At 38.7% G+C, this 26,375-nt stretch overlaps 1 protein-coding gene across 1 annotated transcript in view; it reads right to left on the reverse strand.

The window, feature by feature from the left end:
* LOC126423533 (collagen alpha chain CG42342-like) overlaps nucleotides 1–26,375 on the reverse strand; it is a 649,892-nt gene that overhangs the window by 431,201 nt on the left and 192,316 nt on the right. Inside the window, exons 10-11 of the mRNA XM_050087251.1 lie at nucleotides 3,526–3,623; nucleotides 2,172–2,298 (exon numbers count right to left, since the gene is read on the reverse strand). Of these exons, the coding sequence (XP_049943208.1) occupies nucleotides 2,172–2,298; nucleotides 3,526–3,623 (225 nt within the window). The remainder of the gene's footprint in view (nucleotides 1–2,171; nucleotides 2,299–3,525; nucleotides 3,624–26,375) is intronic.

The following is a 26,375-nucleotide window of genomic DNA, read 5'->3' on the forward strand; positions in this document are numbered from 1 at the left end:
GAACAGACAAATATTGGGAGCTCAGACGGTGAGTTAGCACGAAACAAAGAAAGGAATATTAGAGGGTCTGTATGAGGGGAACAAACTTGAGGACAGGATTACAGAAAGGGAAGAGGAAGTAGGTGAATGTATGACGGGAGAAGGACCTGATACAGCAGTGAAAGATGTGAGTAGATACAAGGCCTCTGGAGCAGATGACATTCCCTCATAATTACTGACATCCTTCGGAGAACCAACCATGACAAAATTATTCCCTCTAGTTCCCGAGACATATAAGACAGGCAGACCATATTCAGACGTTCAGGAAGAATACAATAACTCCAACTCCAAAGAAAGCAGGTCCTGGCATGTGTGAATACTACAAATAATTAGTTAATAAGTCACAGTTGTAAAACACTCAAATGCAGAAGAATGGAAAACCTGGTAGACACCAGACTCAGGGAAGATCAGTTTGGGTTCCAGATGAATGCATGACGATGTCAGGCAATACTGACCCTATGACTTATTTTAGAACATAGATTACCAAAAGCCAAACTTATGCTTTTGCCAAACTTATGCTTGTATCATTTGTAGGTTTATATAAAGCTTTGGATAATGTGGACTGCACTACAGTCTCCAAAATTGTTAAGGTTACTCAAAACTTGTGCAGAAATCAGGCTGCTGTTTTATTTTGGCCACAATAAGTTGATGATTTGTGCAATGGCTGTCAGGGGTAGTAGGAGACCTATCCTGTCTTCACATTAAGGCTACCGTGGGGAGGGGAGTGGTGAGGAAAAGGAGTGGTAAGGGGAGGGCAGTGTGCTTATATGAAAGCAGATGTGACATGTGCAGAAATCTTGGCAGCACGCAGGGGGAAATGAATATCGTCCAATTAGTGCCAGTTTTCTCCTCTACTGACAGTACCAATAAAAATTATTTATCATGGCCAAACTGTAAAAAGAGTGAAGGAAATGAAAAGGAAGCCACAGTTGACAAGTATGTGAGACATGGTTGGAGCCTATCCCCAATATTATACAATCTGTACATTTAAGAAGCTTTGAAGGAAATCACAGAAAGAAATTAGGAAAGGGTATTGAAGTTTACAGAGAAGAAATAAAAACTTTGCAGTTCACCCATGACATTGCAATTCTGTCAATGATGGCTAAGGGTTTGGAAGAGCTCTTGAACAGACTGGATAATGCTTTGGAAAGAGACTATAAGATGGACATCAATAAGAGTGAAGCAAAGGTAATGGAGTGAAGTCATATTAAATCACACGATGCTGAGGACATTAGATTACGGAAGGAGACACTAAAATTAGTAGATGAGTTCTGGTATTTGGGCATCAAAATAACTGATAATGTCCAAAGAAGGGAAGCTACAAAACACAGACTTGAAAAAGCTAGGAAAAAAATTCTGAACAAGAAGAGTTTTGTTAACATTTAATATCAATTTAAGTCTTTTCTGATGACATCTGGGTAGACTAAATAATAAATGTAAAGGTACTAACCAAATTGGGGAAAAAATCAATTTATGGCACAACTTGACTAATAGAAAGAATCGGTTGATGGGACATACCCTGAGGCATCAAGGGTGTGTGTGTGTGTGTGTGTGTGTGTGTGTGTGTGTGTGTGTGTGTGTGTGTGTGTGTGAATACAAATGTATGTATGTTGCATTAGTTATTATTAGAGATGAAAAGGCTTGTACAGGATAGACTAGCATGGAGAGCTACATCAAACCAGTCTTTGGACCCAATACTGTAGCAACAACAAAGACATGAGTAACATTACAGGAGTAATTGTCTTGAGACATTGGTATACTAATAACATGTGTGTGTATCACATTTCTTCATCCTAAATGTGTGTATTTATGTTCAAAACGTTTTTTAAATTTTATTTAGGGCAAAGTTCACTCCAAGCAAATGGAAAGTTATCTGACATCTATACAATTTATTATCAGAATGATTAATAAATATGTCCAGAAAACTACAAATGCCTAATAATATGGAATTTTGACAATTTTTTACCAATAACCTTCAGAATGTAAATTGTTATTCCAATGGAATACACAAACTGTGATTGTGTAATGATTTTATTGATTGTTACATTAGCATAAGTCACAAATAGCAATTGCCAGGGCATTCAGATCAAATAGGTTTTGGTAATACACATCTGTTGTGAGAACAAGCATACCTGCAAGTCCCATGGCACCCCTATCTCCTTTCTCACCCTTAGGACCAGAGTCTCCTGGTTCACCTTTTGCACCTGGTTCACCAGGTAAGCCTCGTTCAGCTGCCTCACCAGACATTCCCTTGCGACCCTAGCACATATTTTTGTCTATAAGAATACACAAAGCTTACAAATATTTCTAATATCAGCATATTTCTACAAAGTTGTATCGAATACTTTCCCTGGAAAGATAACTTAATAGATTACAAAACAATAAAATGCAATAGCATATTTTTAAATATACTCACATATTTTATAGAAAACATTTGTGTAATTTACATTTACTCAACATGTTCTTTTATTTGAAGATCCCATTATGAAAATTTAAATTGTAAATATGAGATGTGGAGAATAACACGTCTTGACATTTCATGTTGTCCTATAATGCTAAAAATTTCTTGCTAGCCTATAAGATACCATCTATAGAATAACTGCTGTGAGAAGAAGATACGTAAGTCACTTAGCAGTAATATTACCATTTACAAATAAGCTTAACAAATGGTTGTTTCAGTTTGGAAAACTAGTAACTTAGTAACAATAGATATAATGACAGCCTTTTATGAACATACAGTGCAGGAAGCCATTTCATAATAATGAAGCTGAAAATAGCATTAAAGTAATTATTGTGTTAGCTTCTGCAAATATTAATGGAAGTTCAGCCGAACAATTATGCAGATTTTTTTGAAAGAATTTCTTAATTTACAACCAGCTTATTGAAAACTTATGAAGTATAATGGAACTAGGACTCAGTTTAGAGTAGACACAAGCCAAATAATTGTACTTACATCAACTGCATTGCCACTTGCGATGTGAGGAGTTGTTTGTGTTTTGCGTGGTTAATCAACTCGACTACAAACTAATACAAAAGGTTAGTGTGGGAAGAGCCTTGGGTGAAACAAAAGACACACATTAATAGAAACTACAAACAAATAACAATTTCAGCATAGCCAGGAAAATAAAACTAAAAAACTATCTACAAAGGTAATGAAATGTGTGGTGATCAAAAGTTTACTAACACAATAAAAATCACAAAAATGAAATACGAAAGAGCTCTGATTAAATTCTGGTTAATCTTTGCTGCCACCACCATATCAAAAGTACTTTTATGAGATGAGGACAAAAAATATACAAAAAATTCCCAAAAAGTTTAAATAATAGTGAACATTAAATCAGCTCAAAGAAACTAAAGAAATTTAATTAAAACTGAGCCATGAGCACATGAGTGGATCTGGCATAGGATAAGCATGTGCAAGGTACCCCAAGCATGCTTCTGCACAAATGGCATGCATGCTCTGTCATCTCAGTTGTGCAGGCTTACCCTCTTTCCTCGTTTGCCACGAGCCCCTTTCTCCCCTGGTAGGCCTGGTGGACCAGCAGGGCCCATCTCACCTTTTGCTCCCCTCGTTCCTTCTGGTCCTATACATCATAAATTGTGAAATCACACATGGGCCATCCAAAATTAAATACCCCAGTCCACAGGTAAAAATAAAACAAACACAATTGTAAAACTGAAAACATTTCTTTAATCTTACATTACATGGTCCTATTTATTTTCTCCCAAGCAGTTGTGCTGTAATTGACTATAATATGACAAAAAACTTATGTTGGTGCTATTAAAGGGGAAAAGAAAATATTGGTTTGAGTGTTAATGTGCCTGTTGCCCACACAATGCCTATACTGTATTGTTAAGTCACTTCTGTTACTCCTCCTGTTATTTGTATTCCACCTCAGAATTTTCAGCATAATAGTGGTATTTACATTTTGCGTCATAGCAAATAGATTATGTACCCTTAACTTTTAATAGGTAAACACACCACTGTGGAACAAAAGTTTTCCTGCAGCTGGCATTTACACAAAGAAAGAAATAGTGAATCATAGTGGTACAGAACTCATAATCAACCCATTAAATGTTCACAAACATATGAATCTATGACAACTAGCATGCATTTTATGTGTGTTAAATTGGAGCATGAATTATAAAATATCTGTAGCTAGAAGAAAGTCAAGAAACCAAAATAATATTGAGTACAACAGAAAAGAGAAAGGAGGATATCACTTGTCGATGAGAGGGAATTGCCACAGAATAAGAAGGAAACCTATGCCTGATGAATATTGTACACTAAATGTCAATAGCAATATTTGTTCATGTCAGGAAGAAAACATTATTGAAATGATGAAAATACAAGTCAGAAATAATGATATACAGAGAAAGAGACAGATACATCGTTATTAATTTTATGATATTTGGTTAATGGAACAGGCAACATCCTTAACTGTGATGAGGAAGAAGAATTTGTAGATAACAAAAACTGCTGTCATCAAGTTTTTTAATTGTAGATGCTATTCAGATTCTGCAGAGTTTATTAACATGGAAAATAATGGACACCACACTTCATTACTTTTTTTGTAATGCATGAGGCCACTGAATATTGAAGCACATATTAAGAAAATGCAGAACAGTGAATCAAAAATGTATGTACAGCCAAAAATCATACCACACAGTATGGGACACAGTACCCTATCAATACTCATTAATGAACGAATGATCATATAGTGTATCAAATAAGAGTTGTCACTAGATTGAGCATTTCTCGGTAGGGGTGACACAAGGTGATGTCTTGGATGGAAAGTTATCAACAGATACAGATAAAACTTTAGGCTTGTCCCATCTAAGTGCATTGGGATCCTTGCTGTCCATGTTGTTATGATCTAGGAGACTATATTAATATTAATCTCAGATGTTTACAATTATGCAGATACCTATAGGGAGAGGAAAATTTTGTGTAAATGCTAGTGCAAAAAAATACTGCAAAATCAACAGTTTCTTAGTATATAACATTGAATCAGCACTTTTACAAAATGTCCAGAAATTTGGCATTTTCCTCTTTCTGTTGACATGCAAGAGACTGAAATTCTCCAACTAAATAATACAACACATCTGTTTAATAAAGAACACAATACACCATAATCTTGTTACACAGTTGTATTGAACATTTATGATCAGGTGTCAGTTTACAACTAATGTTACTCATTTTCTAACAACATTTGAACCAACATATTTATGATCAAAATAATGTAATCAATTCCTCAGAGTGTAAACATTTTGCATATTGCAAGCCTTCAGTATAATTCGAAATATTATTCTTTGCATAAAATTATAAAACTTTAGCACATCTATTGTAGGGCATTAAAATACTTAAATTGCTTTAACCAAATTTATAATATTTCTAATTAATTGTTAAAACCTCTCATTTCATGAAATTTTGCACAGGTCAACTTTGCATTTAACAAAACAATTTACTAAAAATGTGTTACTATTTTCTGCTTAGTATATTGTCAGATTTAAAGCAATTTGGACCAACTCATTTTTATTGTACAGAACACAAACTGTAACTGTAACAATACAAATGCACTGTAATTAACATATAGAAGGGCCTGTGCTAGGCCAAAGAAGAGGAAGCAGGGAGTAAGAGTAAGGTGGAAGTTGCTACAGAGAGTTGTTGTAAAAGTTGTGAGAAGTGATGGTTCATATTAGTTGTAAAAAGTTTTAACAAATGAAGAAAATATGAAACCTGAAAGTCACAAATTATTTGAAAAGTATAGAACCTATTTCCACATCATAAATACATAAGACCAAAATGAAAATCCAGGTTCACTGAAGAAAAATGAGGAATAATCACTATCAATGTTCATCTTCAGCATTGACTCTTTGAGTTAAGTACTATACATAAATAATGTCACATTTCTTGCTCTAATGCTTTGAAGACATCACAATTATTCCATTTTATTAAATGAGAAGACAGCAATGTATAATTAAAATTCAAGTCAGTTTTTATCTATACTGAGGGCAGGGATGTTACACCATGTAAATATGTTGTTAATCAGATGGCAGCAGTTTGTACATACTCTTAAAATGGCTGTTCATTTCCTGTTTAAAGACTATGGGTCAAGATTTGATGTCAAACGAAAATACATTATTTCCAATGTAGTCCACCCTAATAAAAGTGCCAGCTTTTTTATTCCAAATTAAAAGAGTTTGAAGACTTTTTCATTATTGTAGGAAAAGTGAGTTTTAGTGATGAAAGCAGCAAAATTCTGACAAACATGAAAGGGCAAATGGTTTGTGCAGACGTTTAGGAAATACTGACACACAATAAATTGCACCTTTAAACTAGACTAACAACTCTTATGGCCATAAATCCATGCAGAAAACTGTTCACAGCCATAGGTTCTTGTTTCAACTATAGGACAATAATGATGAACTTCATTAATACTGACATGTCAAAGAGTCTGTTATGTGTACCTGGAATTTCAGGTCTCAGCCATGCACGTATTCTGAAGAGATACAAATCCCTTCATAATTTAGTGAAAAAGCGACATTCCATGCCAGCTGGAAATATGGATACTGTCAAATGCCTTGTGTTGTACTGAAGGCAGTAAGTCTTCCATCTTCAAGTACATACTCTGGGCAATTGTTTTTATGATACAGTTAAGTGTTGATGGATCGGCGGTATAATGCCCTAGAACAGAATTTTGAAGTTATGAGAATGTTTGCTTTTCAAAGGATGCAGCAGTGCATGGCTGCAGAGTCATTTTTAAACTGATAACATTCAATGTGTTTAACATAAATGACTTCTTTTTTCTTAATACAAATCACCAAAAAATAGCACCAAAATTGGAAAAAAACAACACCGAACACAGTAACAAGTGACAGCAAAACTGACTGAAATATAAACTGAAATTGGCAACAAGTGACATTGGAATTGGTAAAAAATAGTACCACTATTGATCATAACTAAATGATTTTTTTTCATCCCTAATTTATCGATAATGAAGTAGTATCTGAAAATAGTTGCACAAATGCCCAGTTAGGCATTGATTTGATTGTCAAGTGGTGCAAAGATTTAAATGTACGAAATGTAAAATTGTGCACTTCAAAAATCCACAACACATGACTCCAGTATTAATGAATCATAACTGGTACCAGTCAACACAAGGAAGTAATTAAGTGCTATGGTTTGTGGGCAGATTAAATGTAGGTAATGTAGGTAAAGTAGGTAGCACACTTTGATCCATTGATATGACACAGGGAAAATGTAGTTAGCCTACAGAAGCAACTGCTTACTAGAAACTCACATGACCTATCCTGTAATATTGCTGAAGGTGAGACCTGTACCAAATACAATAGAAGTAACAGGATACTGAATGTATACGATAATGGGCTGTATATATGGACTCAGGCCTATCTGACTGATGAGAGTCAGTCAAGTAAATCTGAAAGACACTTGAAGGTAGATATCAAATATTCCATGAAAGCCTACTTCCAATGCTTCAAGCACCAGTATTAACAAAGGAATCTACAGCTTCCCAAGTATTGTTCTCATAGACACCATAAAGATAAAATCAGACTGGTTGCAGCAAGCACAGAGCCATTTCAACAGTCATTCTTCCTGAGCTCCATACATAAATGTAAAAGGAAGAACTCTTAACACTTCATTTACGATGGAATAAATGTAAGTTAACACAAGTGAACATTTAAATGTGAACTTTGTAGGTTAGACTTTACCGTGACTGTTATTGACATTAAATGAAACAACAGGTTTACTGTTACCAGTCACTGTTTCTTTATTTCCACAAAGCATTTCAAAGGTTTAAATCTCCATCATCAGGTAGATTTACATTTGTTAGTATGACGTGTGTGTGTGTGTGTGTGTGTGTGTGTGTGTGTGTGTGTGTGTGATTTTTTGGAGGACCTTGTGGCACTGTCTAGTGGAAAACAAAACATTATTTCAGAACATGGTTTTGGGTTTCTTTTGACAAAAAACTAAACGTATATCTAACAGTAAAAATAAATTATGTAAAATAGAGTACCTCCAGTGGTCACAGGTTCCTTACACCGTCGTAACACATCACTCATATACTGTCAGTGAAAGAAACCTGTGACCAGTGGAGGTACTCTATTTTACATAATTTATTTTTACTGTTAGATGTACATTTAATTTTTTGTCAAAAGAAACCCAAAAGTATGTTCTGAAATAGTGTTTTGTTTCTCCAAGAGATAGTGCCACAAGTTCCTCCAAAAAATTGTAACACAACACACATCATACTAACAAATGTAAATCCACTTAATGATGGAGGTTTAAACCTCTGAAACATGTCGTGGAGATAAATAAACAGTGACTGGTAACAGTGAACCAGTTGTTTCATTTAAATGGCAAGTGAACAAGCATTTTTAGACAATTTACCATTTTTTAATAATAATTGTCACACAGGTTTCACTTGACAACAGCACAACTTACAGCCACAATGCAAACCTATTAAATTCAAATAGGATTGTTCTGCATGGCAAGTACCCTGTCTTTGAAGAATAATGCAATATGACATAGAAAAAGAATACTGTAGGAGTCTTATTTGCATGTAAGTTTGAAACATGTGGAGTTAGAGTGTTGAACACTGAATTACATCTCCAAGCTTCATTAACATTATTACAAAGCTATGCACATATGTGAGTTGACACTGTTCACTAGATTCTCATTGAAAGTGAGCAGAAAATTTAAAAGGTGAGCACTACTTATCAGCAATCAACACAACCTGAAGGAAGGACAGCATTACACTCAAGTTGATAGCACCTGGAGATAATTATTTAGTAACTGTTTTGCATTTCAGTAGATGCTGTAACTCAGAGACAATTTCTGATGTTGTCAGTGACATAAATGTAAAGTTCTTGAGGATTCTGCTAAAGTACTTGTAAGGAAGATAATGTCAATAAAGTACAATCAGTGAAATGTGAAATGTACATGACACTTGTCACATAGATTACTTGATCAAATCAGCTATATGTTAGAAAAAGAATAGCATGATTTCAGGAAATAATTTTTATCTGTTCAGTTATTACAACAAAAACCTGTACAACAGCAGTAATCATGAGGCACGTAATTACAGTTACCATGAATGTAAGAAACATGAATTATAACATCTGTCATACAGTTTTAATTGTTATCAGTGTAATAGATACATATTCACACTTGTTTACTGTCAAGGCAATTTACCATGATGTTCCTTTTTAATAAAAATAAATAGAATGCTTGTGCTTATTCACTCTGTTACCACCTTATGTAAGCTTCTAATGATGTTATCGTCTTCTCAGTGAGGCCTATGACTGTTTTGTCAATTTTATGCCAATCACATTTCTTTTTCTTCAGAATCAGTGCTGTGAATCTCTTGTATTCCACAAGCACCTATGATATTTACATTCTTCTACAATCAACATTAGATTCTCTTCAACTACTCCACCACTCATGCAACTCATGCCAAAAACAAAAGAAGTTCACATGCAAAATAGCTGATGAATGCCCTCTGCATTGTTACTGTTGATGCAGAGAAAATGTGAATTTCCTTTGATGGTTTGCTATTAGAGCAACAACCAGCAGAACACAAGTGAGCACCAGCAAACACATAGTGAACACAACTGAATACTGTTCACTCACCAGAGAGAATTCTCATTTGCTGATGCTTGTTCACTTGTGTTCACTCTGCTGTAAAGTAGTCTTAGTAAAAGCTACAATTGGAAGTATCCTCTGTCATGAATTTCACAGTTGTTTGCAAAGTATGTATGTTTATGCAGATAAAGATGTAGATATATATAGAAGAGACATGAATATAGAGCAATTATGAGTCATTCTAGCTTTTCATTCATTTTCTTTACATAATTTAGGCAACAAAAAATTTATAGCAACCATTAAATAAAAAAAAATTGTGTCAGGACTTTGCCTGATGTCTAAAATGGACCTATGAAGATGAAAGAGAAAGAAGGTTGAGAGATGGAGAAAGAGATAATTGGAGTGAGGCAGTGAGCAATATTTAGACTTCTTGTGGGGAGGGGGGAGTTAAGAATTATCCTCTTTTATTGTAGCATGTCTAAGGCTTTTGGTAATGTTAGACATATCATCATGCATTGTGCACTAATACGATGGTTACTCAGAAAGTAAGGTCTAATTTCTTATAAAACATAAACCATCACTGATTTTTTCAAAAAACTGTTTTTTTTTTTAATTCTTTACATGTTTCCCTATTTTTCTATGTAGCTTCCATATTTGTCTAAAGATCTGTCATAATTTTCTACAAGCTTTTGTATCCCTAAGTCACATACATCTGCCACATATGATGATAACCAATCTTTACCTGCTCTTTCACCCATAATCTGTTACAAAGCACTTGCCACTGAAAAACTCATTGACATAGTAGAACAAGTGAAAATTGCTTCGTGCTAAGTCTGAACTGCATGGTGGGTGGAGAATCACTGTTCCCTTACAAACAGTATGATCAGATTTTGCATGTCAGTGGCAAAATGGGTCTGGCATTGTCATGCAGTAACAAAACTACAGACATCTAAAGGTCGTGTCAGTTACTCTGTATTACATGTCAAAGTTTAGTCAGGACAGACAGTAAGTGGCTGCATTTACTGCTACCCCTTGCTGCATAAATTCAACTATCAAGATCCTATGTCTGTCCCAAAACATGGCTGCCATAACCTTGTACACTGAGATTGTCTGCTTGGCCTTGACTTTGACTGGTGATGTCATTTGATGCTATTCCATTGACTGACATTTAGACTCTGTAGTCATGTGAGAAACCAATGTCTCATCACCTGTGATAATGTTCTCTAAAAACTGACCACTTTTCTTATGATATCAGTCCAAATAATCAAGAGCACAAGCCATTCTTTCCATTTTGTGTTCTTGTGTTTCTCAGTAAGCAGCCTGTGAACCCAACATGTGCAAAATTTGCAAAACTGCAAACTTTTGGAGACAATATTGTGGAAAGTTGTTCTACCTACATTCAGAAATTCCAATGCTGAAGTTGAACTTGTGACTCACCAGTCTTCAGGAATCTTTCCATCCATGGCTTTGACCAAATCTTCAGAGATCACTGATGGTCAGCATGATCAAAGTTCATCACACACACACACTTTTCCGTCTATCCCTGAAAGCTCTCACTCATTTATGCACTTTTCTGTCACTCATTACATTGGAACAATACACTTTACTTACCCATTGATGAATTTCTGTTGCTGTGTTATTCTTTGTTATCAAAAACCAAATCGCTGACTATATTTCACACTCAGCAGGCTGATCAATTGTTTTAAACATGTTGAACTGGCACTATAAACAGCACACTGTGGCAATACCAAAGAGAATGGTGCTATCTGATGAGTAAGCCACGCATGCATGTTTCAATTTGGTGTGACATTCTATTAGTTATGGAAATTTGGACCTTACTTTCTGAATCACACATGTAAATACACATAACAAGACTCACTGGTGAGGTATTGCTAGACACTGCCATAAACAAATGGACACAAAAATGCTAGTTTTGAGAAGCGAAGTTTTCTTCCCTCTGGTAAAAGATTAGAAATGTTTGGAAGGAATATGATCAAGGAAAATACATTAATTTATGTTTTTATACCACATTTGTTGTTCTACATCCAGAATTGATTCTTCTCTCATCCTTTCCTGCCATTTCCACTTTCCTGATTGATTTTCATGTTTGCATACACCTGTTCCCTTTGACATCCTCCTCTCAAATGCCAATTGAAGGAATTATTCATACAAAAGTGACTACCTTTTTATAATTTTCCTTCCTGCACATGCCTGCTGTCACACAGTAAACAGGGTAACTGTTTCTTCAGCTTTACTTAATTATTGTTTCACTCAAAAACTATTTTTGTTAAGTTGTTACTGCCAAGTTAGTACAAGGTGAACAATCAGCATTAAAAATAAGAATTAAAGGAGAGTTATGTGCTTGGTACTACCTTTCGGGTATGTACACATATCATCTTATATTAGTTCATACTCTGCTCCTTTTTGTGTTGATCTTTAGTAATTTACATCAGTTTCATAAAAAGACGAATAATGACTCACATATTGGTCAACATTGATACTAAACAATGGGCTGATTAATATTTGCTGGCCAAATATTACAGGACCAAATCATTTTAATTTTCCTAGAAGTAACTGACAGATATAAAAATTATTCAGATTTAACAGAAATTTAAAATGGTGGCAAAGCAACTGCTGCAGTTTCATGATGAATTCAACATTCAGTTTCATGGATGATTAAATCAATCTCTAAAACAAAAATATTACTGGAATTACTGTTGTAGCACCCCAGTCACTGCTTTAAGTTTTCCATGATCTACAGATGCACTTGTATTTTAGTAACATTTTTATGAAGCAAGAATATATAAGAATTAATATAACAGACAGAAACATAGGTAAATTAAAGGTAAACCAAAACTTACAGTTTTGGTGTATTTTGTGAACCGAACACTCAAAAAAAGATCTTTCAATATGAGCTTTCACTACTGTGCTTCGCTCAAGAGTCCTATGATGAATATAAAACAAAAAGGAAAAAAAGAAATGAAAATAGGAAAACAGAACACGTGTAGAAAACACAGTCCTTCAGCAACCACATACAACCAAAAAAGTAAAAGTATATGGAAGAAATGAAAATAAATTCAGAAAATGGTAAACCTCATAGAAGCAATAACCAGAGGAAAAATGCTCACACTGGAGCACAAAAAAGATGAATATGCTCATCTTTATTAAACAACTCTGATTGAAAAGTGAAGTACCAGCTGCCTCATTCTATTTTCCTCAGTACACTTAAAATGTTTTGCAAAAATATTGGCATGTCAACATAATCATGCTCTTTTTAATATGCAACTCACCCCTCACTCCCACAAGCTGCTCTAACTGTAACTCACTCACATCCACTAGTGAATTGCTGTAACTCTTCACCCCCATCCATTCCCAAATTGCTTGTGGCTCTCCAACTGTCAAGGGTTCCTGTCGCACAGCTACACTCACCTTTGTTCTCTCCTTCTACTACTGTCTCTTCTCACTGTCCCACTTGCTCTCTCTTACTGCTACTACCTCATTCATTCTATCCACTGCTACTGTCTCTTCTCACTACTGTGACTATCTCTCTCTTCCTTATTGTTATTGGCATACACTCTGTCTCTCACTATCACTGCCTCTCACTATCACTGCCTCTCACTCACTCCTACTTTCTCCGTCTCTTTACTCCTCTCTCACTGGCACTGTCTCCTTCACTCTTTTCCTAGCACAGTTCTGTCATTGTCAACTACACTCCACTGCCTCTGTGTCTCTCCCTTTCTTTTGCACTGCAAAATGTCTCCTTCATTTTTTCTTGGCCACAACCACTCTCTACTATTTTCCAGTACTTATTAGCTCTCCATTTCTTTCCCGCTGCCACTGTCTCCATCTCTTTGAGCATACAAAAGTGGGAATATATTCACTTGCCAATATTTTTGCAAAAAGTTTTAAATGTAGAATGAGGAAGCTTGCCCCCTGCTTTTCAGTCAGAGTCTTTTAATGAAGAGGAACATTTTGGTTTTTTGTGCTCTGATAGGATCATTTTCTGCTGGTTCCATTCTTTTCCCTGCCACAGCAGGACATGTCACTCATATGAAAAGAACTTGAAGGGTCAGAAAAATTTGAACAGTTTCCTTTTGTGAAACTGAAATAATGCAAAACTATTCTTACATCTCAGACCAGATTTTACAGGTACAAAAATTTTGAATGTGCCTCAGTGCTACAACATGGAGTTCTCAGAACCCTTCTGATGATAATGGAGGCACTTTACATCATATTTCCCCATGCCACATCATTTTGCAAACTACGTTTTAGCCTTACTCTGCATTTTAAGTGCATATTTGATGTGCACAAGTATGGTAACTTTGAACCCCTGTACCTTGGGAAGGGAAAAAAACCTAGAAAATTTTCTGAGGTTGGTCATGACTGGGATCTTATGAACATATCATAAAAACTACTGCCATTTGCTATGCATAGTCATCTTGGAATCCATGGCTGAGTTTTGGAACCAAAAGATCATATTATTAACATTTTTTAAGCCTACAGGTAATACAATTTTGGCAAACTGTACCTGAAAAAACAGGGTGTATATGTGGACAAGGAAACAAAATTCCCAGATTTATCCCAGATTTCCCCTTTAAAATACACTTTTTCTTGGGTAAAAATACACTTTTCCCATATTACGTGACAGTATACTTTCCCATGGAGCTGCAAAACTTAATTCCTTTGAATGGTTAACATTTTATACACCAGCGTAGAACTTCCTGATACATTAGAAAATTAAACCCAGAAAAAAAAAAAAAAAAAAAATTTAGAATGGTGTTTGATGTGCAGCAACACGTATGCTGCATATTTTCATACTATGATATGCTGCATATTTTTGCATTACAAAAGTATAAATTCAAATTCCACCAAACACAACATGTTAGCTTCTGAAGCACTGAAATCAATATTGCAATGCCCTTTTGTAAGGCAATCACAGATCGTATCACGTGATCTTGCCAGCTGATGACAGCAGATATTTAGAGCATAGGGCAGGTGGAGCAGTCAGCCATTAGCAACATCACTGTTAAGTAGCATGATCGCACAAATAGGAAAAGTTAATGATTTAAATTAATATACATAGTGTAACTACAAGAAAAGCCAAGCTTTCACATATAATATTGATACCGAAGATTAATAAGCTACAAGAGAAGCTAAGCGTCACATGTAATATTGGTCTTTTTTCGTGTGCTAAACTTTCAGATACATCACACAAATGTGCCAGCAAAATTTAAAATAATGACATAAATGTCTGGTCTTCTGGGTTCAAAATTCTTCTAAGTGGCTGATCGTCAAAATGTTAAGTTTCAAACGAGCGTCAAATGCTCTGTGATTTAAGAAATTCATCACACATTCTCATATGTAACATAAGTCAGCTTAAGTAAAAGTAAATTTACTTTGAAAGTAACTGTTTCCAAAGCACCATGCCCAATATTTTCCCGAGACCTGTTAGAAATGGGTTCGATTCAGCAGTTTCCAGAGAGCGCCAGAGAACAGGCTTTACTGTGTGTGCACAATTACATAGGAAGCCTGTACGTTTGTACATATAAAGCATTAAGAGATCTCATTATGTTATAAGAGAAAGAGGACATCAGAGGATACTCCAAGAGCATCAGAATTTGGTGAATCATAGTAAAATGCAAAATTTGGCTTGGAACGCACATTCGTATGTCCAGATTCAGAACAAAGAATGCCTCAATCTGATATTAACCTTTTCAGTGTGGTTTCTGGGGTGTGAATTTTCTTAGAGTACCAGTACTGTATTATCTCTAGTTTGGTTCTTTATTATGGCATAATGCCCTGTGTGCCAGAAGGTGAAAATGTGCACTTGAAATTCAGCAAACAGTTGAAACTAGACAGTAGTGTGGAATGAAACACTTCATTTCAAATAAATTTACTGCCTCAGTAGAAAAGATTAATGAAAGCTAAATTTCTTTAGCAAACTGACAAAAATAACTTCATTGTTCTGCAAGGCAATTAATGCGTGACTGCCAAAAATGTGCAAATAAAATAAAATCAGAAAACTGACACTAATAATATATTTCAGCCTTCTGCAATTATGTGAATGTATTTTAATTCACTTGATTTATCCTGGCTACAGAAATCTGTTCTGTTTTCATTTGACGTGGGAGCTGTAAATGAAGAGGAAACTGCAAAATCATTAAATGTAAACATGGGTCATGTGGAGACTACTGCCTCTCCACTAAATCTGGCAGCTTGGGTCCACCGGAAAAAAATTATGGTTAGCATCTGGCTTCAAGTAACCAGAAGCAGGAGAATGTACTGCTCATATCCAACCGAATTGCACAGGCACACAAGCACACTGGCAACTGATCAAACAAACCTAATGTAAAGAGTTGTGACACCACATTCATCGGAAGCAGTTTGTTGTTAGGAACTACTGCATAGTCTCTGACACATTTTGCTGTTGGCAGACATTTGTATGCACAGTGTTTTGTTGTTGTAAATGATGCATTTCCTTTGCAACTAAAGTTTATTTTGGTTTTTATTCTCTCATTTATGTTTTATTGCAGCAATATTATTCTGCATTAGCAGGATACAGTAATATTCTTTGTTAGAGTATCTGTTCTTAGCATTTAAAATGACAAAAATTTAACTGAAAACTAAAACAATGAAAAATTCCAGGAATTCCAAAAAAATTCTGGGTTTTTCCTGGTTTTATCATGGATAAAAAATCCCAGATTTGCCAGTTGTTCTGGGAAACACCCTAAAAAATTATGCAAATGCATCATTCATTTATTCATCATGGGTATACCAATAAATTTAAATCAGGAGATATCTCAGATATGGCCATAATCATTATTTAATTTTTTTATGTATATTATTTATTTGGAGGAGGACAACAGCAAACAACCTCCATTAGGACCTTGCCTAGTACAGCGGTGTGGGTCTCCTGCATCGTTCCTCTACACTCTGCCAAGAAGCACGGGACTTCATTTCCTTTTTACTTATACAAGTAGTGTAATATTCAACCTTCGTAACTTGGAAAGGGATCAAGATATAATGAAAATTTTCAAGGTAGGTTGAGATTGGGATCTTAGGTATTTGCTGTATATAGCAATCTTACATTTTGGTCTACTGTTGACAGTGAAAATATAGTCAAAATACCATTATTTGGGGGGTTTTCCGAGGCACTGCCCACGAGTTAATGGTAACCCCAAAAGTCCCAATAAGCCCACTATAGAACACATCAAATGCAAAAAGAACCAATCGATTTGCTCCACTTGCCTAAGCAGGAGTAAGTGTGTAATGTTAATGCCTTGACCACATACTGTATGACAGTGACATTAAGACAATCCTTCTGTTGGGTATGCAAATGGTCCCTAGCCCAAGGGCTATCCAAGACAACTGACCCTACCTTTTTACCACCAACAGGATGCAAGGTACAAGCACCAGAAAATCCCATTTTTATATGTGGCTTTTTGGAACATCTGGTTGTTGCAGTCTTTAGTCCAAAGACTGGTTTGACGGAGTTCTCCATGCTACTCTATCCTCCGCAAGCCTCTTCATCTCTGAGTAACTACTGCAATCTACATCCTTCTGAATCTGCTTGCTGTGTTCATCTATTGGTCTCTCTCTATGATTTTTACCCACCACACTTCCCTCAAGTACAAAATTGGTGATCCCTTGATGGCTCAGAATGTATCCTACCAACTGATCCCTTCTTCGAGTCAGGTTGAGCCACAAATTCCTCTTTTCCCCAATTCTATTCATTACCTCATCATTAGTTGTAGACCTACTGATCTAAAATTCACATTCTTAAGTATCACAACATTTCAAAAGCTTCTGTTCTCTTCTTGTCTAAATTGTTTTGTCATCCATGTTTCGCTTCCATACATGGCTACACTCCATGCAAATACTTCCAGAAAATATATCCTGACACATAAATCTATATTTGATGCTAAAAAATTTCTTCTTCTTTGGAAATGCTCTTCTTGCCATTGCCAGCCTACATTTTACATCCTCTCTACTTCAACCATCATCAGTTATTTTGTTGCCTAAATAGTAAAAATCATCTACTACTTTCAGCATCTCATTTCCTAATGTAATTCCTGCAGCATCCCCTGATTTCATTTGACTACATTCCATTGTCCTAGCTTTGCTTTTGTTGATGTTCATCTCACAGCCTCCTTTCAAGACACTGTCCATTCCAGTCAACTGCTCTTCCAGGTCCTTTGCTGTCTCTGAGAGAATTACTATGTCATCAACAAACCTCAAAGTTTCTATTTCTTCTTCCTGGACTTAAATTCCTACTAGAAATTTTTCTTTACTTTCATTACTGCTTGCTCAATATACAGATTTAATAACATCAGGTATAGGCTATAACGCTCTCTCACTCCCTACTGCTTACCTTTCCTGTTCCTCGACTCTTATAACTGCCATATCATTTCTGTACAATTTGTAAGTAGCCTTTTGCTACCTGTATTTTACCCCTGCCAGCTTTAGAATCTGAAAGAGAGTCAACATTTTCAAAAGCTTTCTTGAAGTCCCAAAGACTATAAATGTAGGTTTGCCTTTCCTTAACCTATCTTCTATGACAAGTCATAGGGTCAGTATTGCCTCGCATATTCCTACATTTCTCTGGAATCCAAACAGATCTTCCCTGGGGTTGGCTTCTACCAGCTTTTCCATTCTTCTGTAAAGAACTCATGTCAGTATTTTGCAATCATGACTGACAGTTCGATAATTTTAATACCTGTCGGCACTTGCTTTCTTTGGAAGTGAAATTATTATATTGTTCTTGAAGTCTCGGGATATTTTGCATGTCTCACATATCTTGCTCACCAGGTGGAAGAGTTTTATCATGGCTGGTCCTCTGAAGGCTATCTGTAGTGCCCTCAAGCACATCTTCCTTGTATAGAACCTCTATATACTCCTTCCATCTTTCTGCTTTCCCATCTTTCCTTGGAACTGGTTTTTCATCTGAGTTCTTGATATTCATAGAAGTGGTTCTCTTTTCTCCAAAGATCTCCTTGATTTTCCTGAAGCAATATCCATCTTAACCTTAGTGATATATGCTTCTACATCCTTATGTTTTTTCTCTAGCCATTCTTGCTTATCCATTTTGCACTTCCTGTCAATCCCATTTTTTTATGTTTGTATTCCCTTTGCCTGTTTCATTTACTGTATTTTTATATTTTCTCCTTTCATCGATTAAATTCAGTATCTCCTGCATTAGCCAAGGATTTCTATTAGCCATCATCTTTTTACCTATTTGATCCTCTGCTGTCTTCACTGTTTCATCTATCAAGTTACTCATTCTTCATGTGCTGTATTACTTTCCCCTATTCTTGGCAATCATTCCCTAATGCTCCCTCTGAAACTCTCAGCAATCTCTGGTTCTTTCAGTTTATCCACGTTCCTTCTTCTTCAGTTCCTACCTTTTGTGGTTTCTTCAGTTTTAATTACAGTTCATAACCTATAAATTGTGGTCAATAACCTATAAATTGTGGTCAGAGTCAACATCTGCCTCTGAAAATGTCATACAATTTAAAACCTGGTTCCAAAATCTCTGTCATACCATTATATAATTAATCTGAAACCTTCTTGTGCCTCCAGTCTCTCTTCCATGTATACAACCTTCCTACATGATTCTTATAAGTGTTAGCAATGATTAAATTATGCTCTGTGCAAAATTCTACCATGCAACTTCCTCTTTCATTCCTTTCACCCAGTCCATATTCACTTACTATTTTTCCTTCTTCTACAATCAAATTCCAGTCCCCCTTGACCATTAAATTTTTGTTTCCCTTAACTAGCTGAATAAGTTCTTTTATCTTACCATACATTTCTTCAATCTCTTCCTCAACTAAGAAGTTAGTTGGCTTATAAACGTGTGCTATGTGCAGTGGGTGTGGGCTTTGTGTTTATCTTAGCTACAATAATGCATTCACTATGCTGTCCATAGTAGCTTATCCGCATTCCTGTTTTTTATTCATTATTAAACTACTCCTGCATTACCCCTATTTGATTTTTTATCTATAGCCCTGTACCCCTATTTGATTTTTTATCTATAACCTTGTATTCACCTGACCAGAAGTCCTGTTCCTCCTGCTACCAAACTTCACTAATTCCCACTATATCTATCTTTAACTTATCCATTTCCTTTTTTAAATTTTCTAACCTACGTGCCTGATTAAGGGATCAGATGTTCCATGCTCTGATCCATAGAATGCCAGTTTCGTTTCTTCTGGTAGTCCTCACACAGAGATCTGAATGGGGTATCATTTTACCTCCAGAATATTTTATCCAAGAGAGAGCTATCATCAATTAACCATACAGTAGAGCAGCATACTCTGAGTAAAAATTATGGATGTTGTTTCCCCTTGCTTTCAGCCATTCACGGTATCAGCACAGCATGGCTGTTTTGGTTGATGTTACAAGGCCAGATGAGTCAAACATCCAGACTGTTGCCCCTCCAACTACTGAAAAGATTACTGCCCTCTTCAGGAACAACACATTTGTCTGCCCTCTCAACAGATAGCCTTCTGCTATGGTTCCACCTAAGGTATGGCTATCTGTATCACTGAATAGCCTCCCCACCAACAGCAAGGTCCATGGTTCATGTGGGAGCGGGGTGGTCTGTAACGTACCAATGACTAAAGTACAAATGGAAGCATAACCAAAGAAAGGCAGGAAACAATGTGATAAACAAGGAATAAATACATAAAAATAAACAACAGTATGAATATATTTACATGCAGATTAACAGAGGACTATTTAATCTGAGTAATTCATAAAATAATGGAAGTCTACCACTTACCTTTAGCAGACTGATGTGTGGTGCCTACAAGCACAATATTAACTAGATTTTGAGCCCTGGCTCTTCGTTCTTCCTCTGGCAGGAAGTCCACAAATTCACACACAACAGACACCAATTCATGCACTACCATGGCTGTAGTGATGTAACTACTAGAGAGAACTTGCCTGGGTTGATGATTGTGGGGAGAGGAGGGAAGGACACATGAGTTACAGAGGGGATAGCAGGATAGTGGGATGTACAAGCAGGAAAGAGGGATGACATAGTGGCTAAACAACATGATGAAAGGAGTTCTGAGTGGGTAGAACATGTAAGATTTGTTTCGCTACCCAACTTACAAATTTAGTTATGAAATAGTGAAACAAGGCATGGTGTGTGGCACACAAAGAACAACGTACTCACATGTTTAAGATACACATTTATTTAAGAACTACACTACTACAAAACATGAATCAGTTTCAAAATTTATAAACACTGAAATGAGTTAGTCACTGATGTGGCACTAGAAAAAGGTGCAGCACAAATAATGCAATTGTGCAAAGTCGTGACCTCATCCCTGAGTATCACCAGCATGACACAGTTAATCTGTGATGCAAGGCACAGAATTAATCATATCTGATGGAAGACATGGAGCAGAACACTGACTTACATACCCCACTTCATAACAGGTGAAGGTACAGTCCAGCACAGGTGTGACTCAAACTTCATGATACAGATATATGTTGCCATGTGGTGTCTCTGTTGCTTTATGGAGCAGATGATGATGATGATGATGATGATGATGACGCTATGAGGAGCAGGTGGAGACTAAAGGTGAGGGTAGGTTGGTGAAAGCCTCACTAGGGACTTAGCTCCAGATCCTTACCAGTAGCCAGCAACCACAGTATGCAGATATTTGATCACACGGCAGGATCAACAGCTTGGGACACAAGTAAATGCATAAGGGAAGACACTCACTGCCTTAGCAGACAGCTGTAGTGAGCTATGGCCATATGTAACTTCTAAAACAGCTGGTAACCTTGGAGGGGCATGTTGCACCAATGATGAGGGCGTGGATATTGGCACTTATGCTGTGGTTGCTGGTCATGTGACAGTAACAGGCACCAGATGCCAGGATGCTGGGTGTGAGATGGGTGGGGCAGCTGGCTGACACTAGTGCCAGTCTGTCACGTGGTAGGTAGTGGTGGCACAGTATGGGGAGCTATTGCACACAATGAGTAAACTAGCAGCACACTGGGTGGGCGATGCCAGGGCAGAGCTTGTATCCAGTGCTACGCATGCAGGGGTGGGCAGGTACTGGGAATGGTTGGCAGTGCAGATCTGCAGAGGCAAAGGCACAGTGGTATTGTTGGGTGACTACAAGGAGTGGTTGACAGCCTGGTGGTCACATTTTACAGCTGAATGATACACGCTGGACACTGTAAGCACGAGTCACAGGTTGCTCCAGTGTGAAGATAGGTGGCAGCAGGTCTGGGGTATGGTGCAAGGAACATGTGAAATAACACCATTGTGGAAGTGGCAGAGGCAGCGATATAGTGTCAGTGCCATACCTAGCTTTTGATGGCACCGGAGGTGAAATTGCTGCTTTGGGCATAGACTGCGTGAGAGGTAGAGGGCCAGGAGCATGAGTGTCCTTCTCATCAGAGATGCTCGTGCCTGGGTTGCTTAAGGCCAGTACCGGTAGGTTGGGGGTGGTACTGGCCAAGCATGGTGGTTTTCCCACTATTTCCTAAGTTGTAGTGTGGTACTTAGGCATCACGGGGGCTTAGATGGTGAGTGTGCTTGGCATGGTGACATTGTTGATAGTGGCACCATCAGAGGCGCTGGCGTCTTTGTCAGCATGCGTCTGTGGGGCTGCATAGAATGATTGTCCGGCTGGGTAGTGTGGGACTGAGCAGCTTATAAGCATGCTTCAGTCTATGGATCAAAGTGCTGGTTGGGGCGCTGTGGAGATGCAGAGTAAATGTCTCCAAGTCCCGCTTTAAGACCTAGTGGGGGCAGCAGTAGTGTGGATGAAGCATGGGCTCATGAAGCATGGGGGAGGGGTGGGCATCAGGCAAGCCATGCAGTGCTGCAAGCTGGTGACGAATACAGGGAAGACTTCATCCACAGGCAAATGGGTGGGCTCCAGGAAATCGTCAGGCACAGTGGGCAGTTGGACATAAACAAGGTCAGCAGCAGACATCTCAACGTCAGTCTTTGAGTGAAGTGGGAGCCAAGGAGTACCAGAGTCAGGGCAGCAGTCCATCAGTTGTTGTGGCAGATGAGGGCAGCATTCAAGGTACGGTGGAACAGTTCCAACACGCTGTTGATGGCTGGATGGTTGCTCCATGTCAGGTGCAAGTCAACCTCATAGAGCTCTGTCATTGAGGGAAAATGGCAGATCCAAATTGGCATCCATGATCCATGGTGTTGTGGTGTGGGCAGCTGAAATGGGCAATCCACATGGAGACAAAGGGAGCAGCTATCATGGCAGCAATGACATCAGGTATCGGCATTGCCTCAGGCTAGCGAGTGAACCTGTCCATCCTTCTGATGAGATACCAGCAGTTGTCAGAGGACAGTAATGGGCTGACGATGTTTACATGAAAATGGGCGAAGTGATGCGTGACATCAGGGAAGCCAGTGAAGGAGACATGTATGTGGTGGCTGACCTTGGCACAATGACAGGCAAGGCAAGTGCAGCGCAGGTCCTGCAGACTCTCTGATGTCCGGCCACACAAAATGCTGCGCCACCAGAGTGGCAGATGCATGCATGCTGGGGTGTCCCAGGTTGTGTAACTGCTCAAATGCAGCCTTGCAGAAGGCACGAGGCATGAATGGGTACATTGAGCTAAGTGCCTCATAGCTCAGGGAAGAGGTAAAGGTGCGGGTGTAGCTGAGGAAGTTGGTCATAACGCTGTCAGTTCTGGTGATTTAATGTATGTCACCAGTAAATTAGGAGATAAATTACAGCTGCTGGGATTGATGCTGGAAGCATCAGTCAGTCTACTGCAATGAAAAACACTATGTAGTTATGGTCAGTGAAGATCATGAAATGACAGACCTCAACCAATGGTGGAAGGTATTTGCCTTGTGGATGGTGTGGAGCTCTCTGTCATATGTGCTTCAGTGCCACTGAGTGACAGAGAGCTTGCTGGAGAAGAAAACAAGCAGCTACTAGGCATTGCAAGTGTGATGCTGCAGGACAGTGTTGATGGCTGTCTGGCTGGCATCAACCATGAGGCAAGTGCAACAGTGGGATGGGGTTGGGTCAGCAGGGTAGCATCCGCCAAGTCACGCTTGTTGGCAGAGAAGTAGTCTTTCATTTGTGTTATCCACAGCACCAGCGTATCCTTTGTTTTGGCATCATGAAGGGTGGCAGAGAGCGGCCTCTCAGTAGCAAAGGCATTCATCAAATGGCAGTGGAGAATATTAACATGCTGAGGAAGTGGTGGAGGTCCTTGAATGTCTCTAGATGTAGGAATTCAAGAATAGCTTGCACCTTGTTGGGATGTGAGGTGGTGGTGGAGATAATGCAGATCAGGAATACCAACTTGCTTGCACTGAGAATGCACTTTGCTGTGTTGATGACGATTTCAGCATTCTGTAGGCATTCAAATGTACTGCAGGGGTACCTGTAGTGTTCCCCAGGCCTCATAGAAGAAAAGTGGTTGTCGTCAAAGTAGGTGAAACAACAGCGCAAGCCTTGCAAGATGCCACACAAGAAACAATGTCATATTTTTGCAGCATTGTGGAGGCCGAATATTATGAAGGTGCTCTCAGAGAAACCAATTGGCATGATGATGGTGGTTTCCTGTATGCCAACGGGTGCTACCAGAATCTGGGTAAAAGCCCTGGAGCAGTCGACAGTGCTGAAAATCGTAGCACCAAATGGTGCATTGTTATAGGTGTGTAGGACCAGCACTGGGTAACGGCCAGGGATAGGACACATGTTTATCATCTGGTAACTGCTGCATGGGCGCCAGGAGCCATCCTTCTTCTTGGCAAGGTGAATGGCAGAAGCCTACAGGCTCTTTGAAGGGTGCAGCACACTAGCAGCAAGGAGCTTATCAAACTCAGCCTTGCCAATCTCAAGTTGCACAGTTGAATGGTGGACCTCCACAGGTATGCTTGATGAGCATGTTAGAGCAGAAAATTGTGTCAGTAGGTCAATACATGGGCCTGAATATGCCACCTGCTTCCCGTCATAGAAAACAGTGAAATGATTGGTAGACCTTGTTGATCTCCCAGTGCTGCTGTCAATGAGGCAACAGCCAGCAACATCAGGAAGCAGGCAGTAGTACCTGATGAAGTAAGCTCTGATAATGGTGTCAGCGATGTCGGCAATGGTGAAGATATAGGGGAGGGAGATCCCACTGAAGTCAAAGTTGAAAATGCAATGACATTTGCTGTTGGTGGTGATGGTAGAGATATTTGCTGCTGTTAGGAGAATGGCTGAGATGAGCCCGGGTTCCTGTACAAGCCACTGAGGAAAGATACACAAGCTGGGGCCATTGTCAATCACGCAGGAATGGAATGGAGGAGCCAGTGTCATGGACAAGCAGACAGTGTGAGACTGAGCAACAATGAGGTGTGCCTAATCCTCGTGGTTTTTGACATCTGGGAGTCAAGAGTAGGGCTCTCTGCAGTTCACAGCTCCTGGATTGAAGCTCCTGTGGCACCAGTAGAGGCCAGTAATGTCGCAAGAGATGTCAGCAAGGTAGATAGAGCTGCAGCAATGGCAGTTACCATTGCACCAGCAGATGGTGCTGCACGGAGGACAGTGGTTGGTATCAGGCAGATTACAGTTGCCAGCAGCATTGCCATGTCAGTGCTGAGGGGGGTAAACATGTCATATACTTCCAGCTGCTAGGTGCTGTCCTGTGGGCCAGCAGGGAGAAGAATGGCTAGTAACATCAGTAGCAGCCTAACAAGCAGTGAGGCGGAACTTATGGACAGGTGGCTGGAAGAGTGACAGCCAGCTAAATGTGCCAAGTGGCAGTGAGGCTGGCACATAGTGGCTGCTATCATATGGAGGGACACCAGTGTTTTTTGCACCCTACCCTTGAGGCTGGCAGCTTTGGTGAGGGGGTGATCAGTGTGTGACACCACAGCTGTCTCTATTGGAGTCATGAGACAAACCAGCCATGTGTTCTAGGGGAAACTGTCAGAGATCATAGTGGCTCCATTAGGTTTCGGAGATGGCAGAGAAATAGAGAAATTGCAAGGATTGCCAGTCCCCACAATGTTCAAGGGTAAGGAGGGTCCTGGTGCACTGCATTTCGGATGAAGTTATTTGCATCGTGAGGTGGTGGCACAGTGTCTCATAGTGGCTGCGGGTGACAAATTGACATTGCAGACCTCCATTGCACTTGTCAGCTTGAACTGGCTGATCACCATAGCAAACATGGTGTCATTCTGGGTGATGTCACAGCCAGTGAAGATACCATCTGCCAAAAAAATCAAAGGCATGAGTCCCATCTATTGAAGGCTTTAGGGTGAGCCATAGCATGACTGGACAGATTGGTAGTGGCATGGAGGTTGTCAGGCGTCAGCACTTCAAAACTGGGAGGTAATGGCAATGGCAATGCCAGCAGCAGGGGCCAGTGCATGTGTTGTGTAATCTGGCACCGGTGGCTGTGCCACTGGTGGTCATCTCACAGTGAATTGCTTGTGCAGCTCAGTTTTACAATGTTGTAGATCCATGAGGTGTACAGTCAGCTCGGAGACAATGTGATGAAGCATGGGAGCAGCAGCCACATGTGGCGAGGCATCAGTTGGGCTGATGGTAGAAGTGAAGATCGCAAAGTTACACAAGGGTTGAAAAAATACATGCAAGAGAAACATGATAAGAAGGACACTTGATTGTCCTTAGCATGAAAACTGAATCTGCTGGTGGGGCACACACATGCATGGGAATCGAAACAGATGACACTGGGATAAGGTAGCCTACAACATGCGAAAACG

This window comes from Schistocerca serialis, chromosome 1, assembly GCF_023864345.2.
Source record: "Schistocerca serialis cubense isolate TAMUIC-IGC-003099 chromosome 1, iqSchSeri2.2, whole genome shotgun sequence".
Taxonomy (NCBI): domain Eukaryota; kingdom Metazoa; phylum Arthropoda; class Insecta; order Orthoptera; family Acrididae; genus Schistocerca; species Schistocerca serialis.